The sequence below is a fragment of the Berghia stephanieae genome, chromosome 4 (assembly GCF_034508935.2).
Source record: "Berghia stephanieae isolate SIO BIC M18660-M18661 chromosome 4, UCSD_Bste_1.3, whole genome shotgun sequence".
NCBI classification, from domain to species: domain Eukaryota; kingdom Metazoa; phylum Mollusca; class Gastropoda; order Nudibranchia; family Aeolidiidae; genus Berghia; species Berghia stephanieae.
This window is the reverse complement of record NC_088363.1, coordinates 8,113,479-8,126,412: the sequence shown is the minus strand read 5'-3', so window position 1 is coordinate 8,126,412 and position 12,934 is coordinate 8,113,479. Positions and strand designations below refer to the sequence as shown.

Sequence of the window (12,934 nt, the reverse complement as noted above, 5' to 3'; positions counted from 1 at the left end):
GTTTCTATGTTATATGTTTGTGTTGAGAATATTGGCTATTAAGCTTAACTGCTGGTCAAAATTATTCGCGATGGTGGTGTACGAACGAATCGGCGGTCTCAAGAAGTGGGTGAGAGAGGGATCTAGTAATGACTTTGAGTTTGAAACGAATATTTTTGTGTTCGTGGATAGCTCACACGGTAGAGCCACGCTCTCACCTGCCAGGCGGAGTTGTCGTACCAATAAGGTCGCAGGTTCAAACCCCACCACCGCCGCGAAAAATTTTTTATTCTCTATTGTCTTCTGGCACTTTTCTATTCACTTCATATCTTGCAATTTTTCCTTGCAATTTTTGCATGCAATTTTGGAATTTTGGGTGCAATTCTTTGGGTTTTCATTTGCAATTTTCCGCGGGGACAGCCTAACAGGCGTCATGACCCATTCTAAATGTTATGTGTTGCTGTTGGCCAGAGACCCCTTGTAAAGCGCTTTGAGCATGTTTAGTGGATATTGCGCTATATAAAAGCTTAAGTTCAAGTTGTTGTTTTGTACACGAAGTCGTCCTTCAGAGCCATGAGGCCCATGGAGCTAGAGTTTATCCCAAGTTTGAAACAAACAAAAACAATTGCTTGCTACAGTTTTGATAGTTTGCTAGTCTATTGCAAAGTACTTTCTGCCAGATCTAACAGACCCATCTACTCAACCACTGCTTGGGCAGTCTGGAAAAAAAAATATGACTTCACTTGGGGTCCATCCCGGTATCTTTTCATGCTGAGCTGTTGGCTGGGTGGGGTTCCTGACCTCCCATAGTGGGCAGGAAGGTATATACTGAATCTTCTATCCCCTTATATGTTTTCCAACATGCTTTCTGTCTCTGTCTTGGAATGATATTACTTGGTTTTGTCCTGGCTGGGAGGGAAACAAATGCATAGTTATTGTTTTGGGAGATGATATCTTTTGTAAATCATCTCTCTGCTATGTATTATTATATTTGTTATTTTGAATGTATAATGTAAGAATTTGAGTATATTCCTCTTTGTTGGATTTTGTGCTTGTGTCCGGGTGAGACTTTTAGGTGATCTCAAACTAAGTACATTGGTGGTATGCTCTTGGGATCTACATCTGATCCCTATTTGTTCCCAGTTCCCCTTTTGTCTTTCTTTCTCTCGGGTGCTTTAATTGTAATTATAGAACTGTTTACTATCCCATTTTCTTCCTTTTTACTGGTGCTGATATAACCTAAATGTGTTGCAAGCGCCGTAAAACCCTTAAAAACAAAAACAAACAAAACAGCTGTTGGGATTCCCTTTGTATATGAAGAGGAACAGTGATAGTTATGTAAACGTTACTGTGGAAATAAATACTAATGCTTTTTAAAAAGTGGTTTTAATCCAAAAGATATCTTTTGAAATAAATGAATTTTTGTGTGTGTATTTTGATCTTGTTCTCAGACCTGTATTGAAGGCCATTGAAAAGGAAACAGATGTAATACTAAAGTAAGTTTTGATCTTTTCATATCAGTTTGTTTGTTCCTATCTGTCAGCAAGATTAAATGTTAATTTTTTATTACCTGCTACTTAGTCACTTAGTGCAAGATGATTCATGACATCTTTATTTGTCATCTCCATTCCTCCATGCAGCTCCAGTGGTGCCAACCTTATGTAAAAATGCGTATTCTTATGTATTTTTGTTCATTTAATGCATTTTACTGAGGATTGTCAGCCTTATTATATTTTTTATCATTTAAGCATTTTAACAATCATACACTGTTTTAGTGTACTTTAACACTTGATTCTGTTTCCAGATCCAGAAGTTCATATGTGGAGTTCAATACAATATTATCTGGCAAGGTCATATCAGATTTATACTGGATTCTGGTAGTCAATACTATTTATATGGTCTATAATGAGTTTATTCATTAATTTAAATATCTATCATAATATTGCCTGCTCAGATGTAGTGCTAATTATAGTTTTGTAGGATTGCACACATTTTTTCAAAATCTTATTCATGTTGGCTCTCCATTGTTCACACTTACATGGGCCAGGGTTGGCAGCACTGTAGTTCTTGCCAAATCCCATGTCAACCGTTCATCAACATTCATCTTCTTCTCAACCATCATCTTCTTATGTACGTGTTTCTTCGCATCATTGACTTAAGCTGTTCACTGTAATAATTTCAAACTAACTATCATTAACTTTTACTTATTTCTTCCATTTAAGATTTCCAGAATGTGACAAATTAAATGCTTCCGTTCTACAATTGGATGATGTGGTTTTCTACTACGACCAGAGCAAGGTCCTCTTTGACAAGTGTTGTGTCAACGCCAACATGGAGTCCAGAATTTGTATCGTGAGTCTTAATTGTATCGGCTTGTCCCATCAAATGGTGTAACGTTGCTGTCCCATCAACTGGGGTAACGTTGCTGTCCCATTAAAATGGGGTAACGTTGCTGTCCCATCAAATGGGGTAACATTGCTGTCCCATCAAATGGGGTAACGTTGCTGTCCCATCAAATGGGGTAAAGTTGCTGTCCCATCAAATGGAGTAACATTGCTGTCCCATCAAATGGGGTAACATTGCTGTCCCATCAAATGGGGTAACATTGCTGTCCCATCAAATGGGGTAACATTGCTGTCCCATCAAATGGGGTAACGTTGCTCTCCCATCAAATGGAGTAACATTGCTGTCCCATCAAATGGGTGGATAACATTGCTGTCCATCAAATGGAGTACATTGCTGTCCCATCAAATGGGGTAACGTTGCTCTCCCATCAAATGGAGTAACATTGCTGTCCCATCAAATGGGGTAACGTTGCCTCGACTGATTTGGAGCTTTTTGGGTATTCTCATACTTGTTAGAGGACTTGATTTTTTATCAAAGAAAATATTTGTCACAAAACTGAACATAATCTAATTTGTCCAAATCTATAAGAGGCAAAATCACCCCTTGAGACAAAGTAACCCCTTGAGGCAAAGTAACCCCTTGAAACAAACTAACCTTATAATAATAATATATTGTTTTTATATAGCGCTTTACCCGGAATCTCAACAAGTTCTAAGCGCTTAACAGTAATGTGACAACTTTCACTCAAACTCAAATATACAACCACTCAAGCATGCAATATGAAATAAAGCAATATAATTCTACATTATTACATATGAAAAGGAAACATATTAAGATGTTTTTTAAAGAAATCTGCATCATTACTGCCTCTGATATATCTTGGAAGGGAGTTCCAGATAAGGGGTGCCGAATATTCAAACACATGCTCGCCAATTTTACCAGTCATTTTTGGCTTCACATGAATCTGATTATCATATTTTAATCAGTATGGGATGTAGAATCTAAGCATGTCATTAATGTATCCAGGACAATCAGAGTGCAATAGTTTAAAAACAATAGTTCAGATTTTATATTCTGTACATTTCTCAACGGGAAGCCAGGGAGTTCTCTTTAGCAAACCCAATGCTGATTGATCTCTCCTGTTTCTGTAAATAAGCCCGGCAGCATCGTTCTGGGCTACCTGAAGGGATTTTATTATGTCTATATTTATAGAAGAGACGAGAGAATTTCAATGATCTAGCTTTGACAGGATTAGAGAATTAAGGAATAAGGCTAAGTTGTCTCTTGTAAGGAGATGTCTACCCCTTCTTATTCTTCTCATTTCCATGTACATTAACCTTAAGATATGATTTACTTGGCTGGTAAAAGACAAATCTGAATCAATAAATACACCCAGATTTCAACAACCTTAGCAGTTTTAATTAGACCTTCCTAAAACCATTGATGCACATTCTACATCTTTAAGAATTGCTGGCCTAGCAATAAGGATTATTTCAGTTTTACTATTGTTAAGTTTAGTTGCTGACTTAAAGATTTGACTATCGACTGCTTAAAATAGGTAATGTAGACTAAAATCAGAAAAAATTGATCCAAGGGGTTTCATGTACATTATAAAAAGAACTGGACCCAATACTGATCCCTGTGGCACACCACATTTCAGATTATGATCAGATGATTAGTCACAAGGTACATATTAGCTCTTCAAGGCTTAGAGACGGAAAGATTAGGGTTACTAAATTGGTCTTGTGATTTTAGTCAGTAATTGTCTCTCCCAATCAGTTTTGGGAGGAAGAGGAATAAAGGAAGGAAGATAGAGAGGAGAAAAGGGAGAGTAAGAGATAGAATGATAGGTAAAACAATCCAGGGAGGGGAGAAAGAGGAGAAAGGTAAGACCATCAGTGATACGTTCACGGAGAGTGAATGATGTTCACCAGACAATAGGACAAAAGTGAGTTGTGTTCACTACAGACACAAGGAGTGGGTCATATCACTCTATTACAATTACAATCAGCATTTCCGACCAGATCTATCAGGCCCAGCTTGCAATCACAACTGGAAAGGAGAAACATTGACAGAGTGGCCGATACCCTGCATGCAATTGGGAAAATAACCTTGACTGCTCTCCCCTCCCCCATACACACACACACGTACACACACAATTGGAAAAAAAAAAAACCATGATGTAATGTCATCTCCGTCGCCTTTCCAGATTGGTCATGCCAAGAACTTTTTGCCATCTAACTTTGATGTGATGTGTTAAAAAAAATTTTTGTTTTGTTTTGTTATTGGCTGAAAGAAGGTTTTGAGCCCATCGGTGTTTGGTATTGTAGCCTTTAATAAAAATTTCTCTTCATTTTTATCCATGACTTTTTACTGTCCACAGCTACTGTAAGCCTTGTATTCTATTTGACTTTTCTCTCCTCGAAAAAGGTAGGAGACAATGGAGCAGGGAAGACAACTCTTCTCAAACTTTTGTTGGGAGAAAGGGAGCCAATTAGTGGATATCGACATGCTCATCGCCAGCTTCGTATTGGCTATTTCAGCCAGCACCATGTGGATCAGTTAGAAATGGATCTTAATTCTGTGCAGCTTTTGGCTTCAAGGTTTCCAGGTAATCCTCCTACCGCTGTTTGTAACCCTTTTTACTGCTGTAGGTAACCGTTTAACTGTTGTATGTAAATGTAACCCTTTTATTGCTGTTGGTAACCCTTTCATTTTACTATTGTAGGTAAATATTTTACTGTTGTAGGTATTCCTTTTATTGTTGTAGGTAATCCTTCTACTGCTATAGGTAACCATTTTACTTCTATAGGTAATGCTTTTACAGCTATAGATAACCCTTTTATTGCTATAGGTAATGCTTTTACAGCTATAGATAACCCTTTTATTGCTATAGGTAATGCTTTTACAGCTATAGATAACCCTTTTATTGCTATAGGTAATGCTTTTACAGCTATAGATAACCCTTTTACTGCTATAGGTAATGCTTTTACAGCTATAGATAACCCTTTTACTGCTATAGGTAATGCTTTTACAGCTATAGATAACCCTTTTACTGCTATAGGTAATACTTTTACAGCTATAGATAACCATTTTACTGCTATAGGTAACCCTTTTACCGCTATAGTTAACCCTTTTATTACTGTAGGTAACCATTTATTACTGTAGGTAACCATTTATTATTGTGGGTAACCCTTTATTACTGTAGGTAACCCTTTTATTGCTGTGGGAGAAAAGTAGGATGACGATATGATGGGGGAAAATAAAAAGCCAGAACTATTATTATTAGGATTGAAGTACAGATTTTATGGAGTAGCCCATGTTCAAGTAGAACACAGTGAGCACTGTACTGTATCCTATCCATTCAAGTAGAACACGGTGAGCACTGTACTGTATCCTATCCATTCAAGTAGAACACAGTGAGCACTGTACTGTATCCTATCCATTCATTGAAAGATTCAGCTCTGGTCCAATCATTTCAACAATGCATCTTTTCTATATTTTCTTACAAAGGCATCCGTCAACGAAAATGTTTGCACATCCAAAATGCAATTTCAACAGTATGAAATATTTCAATTCTTGTTTGAATTTTTCCGTATCCTGTAAAGTATCCTTAAAGCATTTCCTGTTTTGTGGCCACATGATCTTGGTTCCAGTAATACGCATATCCATTTTATCATTATTGTGTTTGATCTTGACAATAAAATGTCCTTTCCCGTCATCAGGTCAAACACAAGAAATCTACCGTGGCAAACTGGGATCATTTGGCATAACAGGTGATCTGGCCCTTCGACCCGTGTCCAGTTTGTCCGGGGGTCAGAAGAGTCGCGTTGCCTTTGCTGTCATGAGTATGACCAAGTAAGAGTTTGTTTCAAACTGATTTTTGTTCTTATTCCTTTAAAAGAAAAAAAACATCATCATCATCTCATCACCTATAGCACTACTGCCCCCATCATCATGTCAGCAGCACCACCATTTTCATCACCCCCTCCACCATTTTCATCACCATCACCATCGTGCATCATTATCATCATCACCATTATCACATCTTCATTTAAGTGGAGATTAAAACAAAATATCCCAAATGTTGTCTGTGAATGAATCCAAGACTATAGAAAGAAATAAGGAATATCAGAAGAATAAAACATTTTATTTCAACATGTTTTTCTTGATTACAATTACAATTACCGATATTTATGCAGATGTTTTGAAATAAATTGATAAAAGGTATATGAATTTACTCTCCATTTCTAAAGGGTGCACCTACCACATTTATTTGTTTCTCTTTCAGTCCAAATTTCTTCATCCTTGATGAACCGACAAATCACCTGGACATGGAAACCATTGAAGCTTTAGGCGACGCTTTGAATCGATTCAATGTAAGTCTTCGAATGGATTTTGATTTTCACAAATTAAAAGAAGAAAAAAATTCTTGTTTACTCTTAAATTTTTCTGGCTTTATTTATATTTTTTAATTAAATTCATTCTCATTTAAATATAAACAATAAGATGAGTTTTGGATGGGACAATTTAAATAGGCTTTTCATTTAATCAAGCCCATTGGCAAAGTTATAAATCTTTACTGGGGATGGGGTGGCTGAGTGGATAAGACCTTGTCTTGTCATCTAAGACATTGGTTTGAATCCTGTTTTAGGGATTTTGAACTTTTTCTTTTGTAGACAAGGTCAATAGCCTTTAATTAACAAGATGGCTGATTATTTTGACATTGTAGAGTTGTTTGATAGGTTATTTTTGTGTTCAGGCAAGATTTTGTTTATCAATATTATTTTTTACTCTGTACAGGATGGTGTTATACAATAATACATTTTTAAAACTTCCTGCAGGGCGGTGTTATACTGGTATCTCACGACGAACGACTTATACGACACATCTGTAAGGAACTGTGGGTGGTGACGGGAGGAAAAGTGTTATCACTGGACGGAGGAATTGATGAGTACAAGGTTCAAGTCCAACGGGAACTGGAGAGCAATTGATGATTGATGATGTGTACATAGAATAAACGTTTGTGGATTCAGATGAGTGAGAGGAGCCAATCAGATTACTGACTTACTTAATCCTCTTCGGGCCTTGAGGCACATAGGGCATCCACCAGACATCTCCATTTTTTGCAATCGGCTGCTTTTGCGGTGGCTGTATTCCAGGACAGGCCTGCTTCCTTTAATTCTTTCTCCATGGTCCTTCGCCAGGTTTCGCCAATCAGATTACTGGGGGTTTATTTGAACACATTTCAATCATTCATAATAGACAGGGAAAAGGGTACAGACTCATTAAGTCGTAGGTTTTTGTAATTTGGTTGGAAAAACCAATGTTTTATTGCTTTGTCACACTCTGAAATAAAAAATGTTGTAAAAATTTTGGCCTGAAAACTCATCCTTCAAATATCGATTGATTAAAAGGACTGCCATCTTGGCAAAAACTCTCTCTTGAAGTCCCAGGTTTGAGATATTTGAAGGCCAAACTTTCAAATAAGTGTTTTTATTAAAACTAGGATTGTATAATCTGTCCTACCGGGCACTTCTAATGTCCTCAAAAAGACACGACTTAAATCCTGTTTTACTTTTTTGTTGCAAAACATTTTGTTGATAGAAATGGTAAATTCTGTAATTATCGTTTCTACATTGCACCATGGTCTTGTACACTGAAAGCTTTTTTTTTGTTAGGGTAGCCCTATTCGTCCTTAAGGTCGAATAGCTTCAACCGTGGTTGCCGTACGTACGGACAAATCATGTTGCTTGCACTATTCGTCCTTCACACTAAAGCTGGGCAATATTCCGTTTTTGCTTTTACTGAGCTGGATTCGAATCCACGTAATTACATGATATATCCGTATCATCTTAAATGTTTCACAAACCCCACCTCCTCTGTTTGTGAGTCAAATAATCAGTTATGTGTGTTTTTTTTTGAGGTGTGTGTGTGTGTGTGTGTGTTAATTTCGTGGGGTTTTTTTGTTTGTTTTTTTCTTCTGGGATATGATTTTTATTCCAGAATGGTGATTGATTTCTTATAAGGAACAATTGTCGTGTTCTCCTATTGGTAAGTATCCAATTCAAATACCTGCTCGAGAGTTTGGGTTGGCTAGGCACAGAGGAAGATTCGGCAGGTTTTCTTTGTTTTGGTTTCTTTTTTTTTGTTTTTTTTTTTGGAGGGGGGGGGGGGGTTATTGTTCTTTTTTATGTTTTCTCTTGTTGGTATTTTCCCTGCTTTTGTTTGATTTGTGTGTCTGTGTGTGTGTGTGTGTGTGTGTGTGTGTGTGTGTGTGTGTGTCTATTGTGTGTCTACGTGTGTTTTGCCTTTTTTACAGTTTTTTTTCAATTTATAATAGTGGGTAAGCACTCAGTAACTATTTGTTTTAATTGACTAGTATTCAATTTGTCAAAATATTATATTAGTCATAATAGTATAAGCAGCGCAAGAAAAAAAAACCAACACCAAATTTCTGTATCTGTTAAGAAGCAGTTTTATAAAAAAAATGTTATAATCTTGATAATTCAGTGAGTGCCATCAATAATAGCTTGAATTTAGCCAAAATTTTTGAACGATGTCGATACCTGTCCTTTAACTTCAGAAAATTTTGTTATAAGTTGTACAGTCTTGAGTAGACTAGCTGTATGACATAATGATAGATTTAATTCATGGCGAATTCAATGCGTTTTCAAATTGGCAGTAAACGAGGTAATTGTATAGACGGGATGGAATTTGGCGGCTTTACAACACGCAAATTAATTCCAAAGCCAAAAGCACAACCCCTGCATTTAAACTTATCTCCATAGACGATGTCAATATATTAAAGATTAATAAAGGACACTAATACCAAGTCCTCAATATTTTCAGTGCTTCATTCGTTAGCTAATACTATTAAGTATTTGGTATCCACTTTTGCCCTGACGAGAAGTTAGAATGTCAACGGGCTGGGATTTAAAATGTCAACGGGTTGAAACTGGGTGAAATAGAATGATACAGAACATAAAAGCCCAGTTCGGCCTAAGAACAATAACTTGCCTATGTTCTTAAACTCAGAACAAGGGGTAATGTTGTCAGGGGGTTGGGGTTGTTGTTTTGATCTGGGTATGGTCTGATAAAGTTACGATTACTGGCCAAAAACAAATTCCTAACTTTAGTTTAAAATTAAAAAATAGAAAGACGGAAATATATACATAATAAGATTGATATATTTAAAACAATGGTTACAAGAAAAATAAATCCACGATTTTTCTCAATAATTCTGTACTCAAACAGCTTTGTATGCAAATGCTGTATTCCAGATGTGTAATTTGGCTTATCGCCACTCAAGGTGGTATTTCAATAGATAGCATTACAACTAACGTGTCTATGTACGCAGTGATACAGACCTGCCAAGCATTCGACTTATTGTGTTATAGTGGAAAAAAGAATACCGTTTCGAAAGGGATTTGTGCTGCATTGTAGGTTAACAAACACGCAGGTCTGACATCCGAATCCACTTATGGGCCTGGTTTAACATTGTTGTATAATGTATTTTGCGTCATTTTTTAAAAGATTTCTATTACAAGAATGAGCCCATAAGGAAATGGTTATCAGACCTAAAAATAATTGCACGTCGATCCACGTCAATTTTAAAACCATCACCATCACTACCACAAGCGCTTTTACAACATTATCATTACCATCAGAATCGCTACCACCATCAATTGCACAATATCATAAGTATCATCAGCACCACAATCAATATCACCACCACAGCATTATACCAACCATTACCATCGTCATATCTATTATTGCCATCACTAGCAAAATCATAACTATCATCTCAGCCACCACCACTCTAGGAAACAATCATTTTAAATATCAATAACATACGCGCTCACAAAAGCGTCACCATTGCCATCAACTTTATCACTCTAGCTTCTTGATCAGTGACATCACCACTACCATCATTTCATCATCGAAACAAGAATAACATCACTGCTATCATTGTCACAAATACTAACGAGAGTTTTTATATAGCGCAATATCCGCTCGAAGTCTCAAAGCGCTTTACAGGGTGTCACAGGCCAACAGCAACACTTAACATCCTACATGATGTCTGTTAGGCGATATTACATTTTTTCAGACAGAACAACGCAGTTAACGGCCTGGTACTTATTTTAAACCTGAGTACAGTAAGAGTGGACTCAACTATGCGCCGAGTGAGGCTCGAACCCAGGATTTTCCAATCCGATCCGAAAGCGAGTGTCATACCACAAGACCACATAGCGGCACATTCTTCTTCCTTATTTCACATTTTCTTTGTTTCCTCTGTCGGGTTGTCTCTAGCTCCTTCTCTATCAGATCCTCTCTTTCGTGGTCTTCTTCTTCTTCTTCTTTCTCTCTACATCCATGATTCCCACCACCGCCACCGCCTCAAGATCTCTAATCATTACCTTAATTGCCATAGCAAGCTCACTACGAAAACTTTAGGTCTTCCGAATGTATTTTAATTCTTCGGTGGTTGGCAACTCTAAGTTATACAGGCGGCCAGGAAGTGTGTTTTTTTTTAAGAGGGGGGGGGGGGGGTGGAGTGAGAGGGATTGGTTTTAATTTATGATGTTGCAGTCGCGGGGTGGGATGTTTCTGTGTCGTCCCCTTTTGTTATTTTTTTTTTCTTTTCCTTTTTTAAAAACAATAATGGATCAGAGAATGTGAAAGGAGAGGAGTATTTGATACCATATCCAGATGAAACGCGTTTGAGACCACTCAGACATAGAGAAAGATAGATAGATAGATAGATAGATAGAGAGAGAGAGAGAGAGAAAGGCAGAGTCAGATAGATAGAGAGAGAGAGAGAGAGAAAGGCAGAGTCAGAGAGAGAGAGAGAGATAGGGGGGGGGGGGGGACAGACAAAGGGAGAAAGAGAGAGGGTGCCAGAATAAAAGAGGAGGATGAGCTATATAAAGAGAAGGAAAAGACAGGAAATTGGAGAACAAAGGTGGAGGGGGGAAGCAAGAAAGAAAGAAAGAAAGAGAGAGAGAAGACGACGACGACGAAATAGAGGAATAGATAGAAAAGGAGCGAGAGACAACTCGACAATAGGGAACATAAGAGATTTATGGGGGGAAATATGAAAGAGAAAGAAAGAGAGAGGAAGAAGAATGAGAGACAAGGAGAAAAGAAATGTGACAGAAGTCAAGAAAGAAAGGGAGGGGGAGGGGAGAATAAAATTGAGAGATAGATAAAGAGAGAGAAGGGTTTTTAAGAAAACAAAAGAGGAAGAAATCAGAAGAGATAGATAGATACATAGAAAGAAAGATAGATAGATAGATAGATAGATAGATAGATAGATAGAGAGAGAGAAAGAGAGAGAGAGACAGAGAGAGAAAGAGAGAGTGTGAAGAAATGAAAGAGGATGATAGCAAGATAAAGAGAGGAAAATACAAAGGAAGAGACTGATGGAGGGAGAGAAGAAATTAGAGATAAAAGGGGGAAAATATGAAAGAGAGAGAGAGACAGACACAGAGAGAGAGAGAGAGAATAATATGCTTTTTTTCTACTCATACTCATAACGATGCTTACGTTTCAACAGTCGATAAAAAAGTGAAGACGTGAAGGACTGAACACTCGGATTTTGTAATTCCACTTAATTACATAGATAACATGGGCGCACACAAAAAGCCGGGGAAGCAGTGACATATATAGGTCACTGTAATAACAATGCGATTTATGGGAGGGCAATAACCTTGAATTTAATACATATAAAAATACGGTGACAAATATAAACAACAGCCTTTCAGTCAAATGCCCTTTACGTATTTCACGCCTACCTCATTTGCATAAGCAATGAAGGTCGGCTAGACACTTTTTAAGAATACGACCTGAAGGACGAATAAGCACTCCTTTTTTGTTATTACATGTGACTGACAAATAATAATAATAATAATCACATTTGTTTTGCACTTTTTGCTGAGGCCTCAAAGCGCTTTACAAAGTGAGATATCTGAACATACACATACACATCACAAATGAAATAAAATTGTTTCCCGCAGCCCCTTTGTGTTCATTCTCAGTAAAAGAATGTTGCATTTATCATGAGTTATCCGTGAGAGAAAAGTTTCCAGTTCCAGCTACCTCATTCTATTTACATTTCTAATTCTTACTAATGGTAAAACATTTTAGTATCTTTAAGTCTGGTGTACCTGTAAAAAACACAGGCCTTTATTATTAGAATATCTCTTGGAACTGACAAATCTATGAACGCTCAATAGGGATGTAAAAAAGATGCATTAAGCATTATGAGTGACTATAACAGTAATCCTACGATATCAGAAAATTAGTTTAAATTATTGATGAATTTCACATAGAATCTTCTGGTCCCTTTTTGGACCAGTTCCCTTTGTCTTACTTTGTCTTTGGTGTTTCAGCTCTACAAGTTTTCCTCTATCATAACATAACATATGGCATAGAGCAAAATAGGATAAAATCCCTTGAATGACCTTAATATTAATTAATTGTAATGCTAGAAATCTATTGATTGACATATTACATTAATGATACACGTGGTAAAGATTGTATCATCTTCCTTTTTGTAGCTGAGATGACTTTAAAGTTTGGCTAGTACCGTAAAATCCATTTAAAA

The 12,934-nt window shown here is 37.0% G+C and overlaps 1 protein-coding gene across 1 annotated transcript in view; it reads left to right on the top strand.

Annotated features, from left to right (window-relative positions):
* Positions 1-8,485, top strand: part of LOC144969976 (ATP-binding cassette sub-family F member 3-like) — a 30,545-nt gene extending 22,060 nt beyond the window's left edge. The window contains exons 14-20 of the mRNA XM_078909095.1: positions 1,431-1,475; positions 2,202-2,331; positions 4,756-4,936; positions 6,051-6,183; positions 6,617-6,704; positions 7,170-7,390; positions 7,554-8,485. Coding sequence (XP_078765221.1) covers positions 1,431-1,475; positions 2,202-2,331; positions 4,756-4,936; positions 6,051-6,183; positions 6,617-6,704; positions 7,170-7,319 — 727 coding nt within the window. The 3' untranslated portion in view covers positions 7,320-7,390; positions 7,554-8,485. The remainder of the gene's footprint in view (positions 1-1,430; positions 1,476-2,201; positions 2,332-4,755; positions 4,937-6,050; positions 6,184-6,616; positions 6,705-7,169; positions 7,391-7,553) is intronic.
* Positions 8,486-12,934: the final 4,449 nt, after the last annotated feature.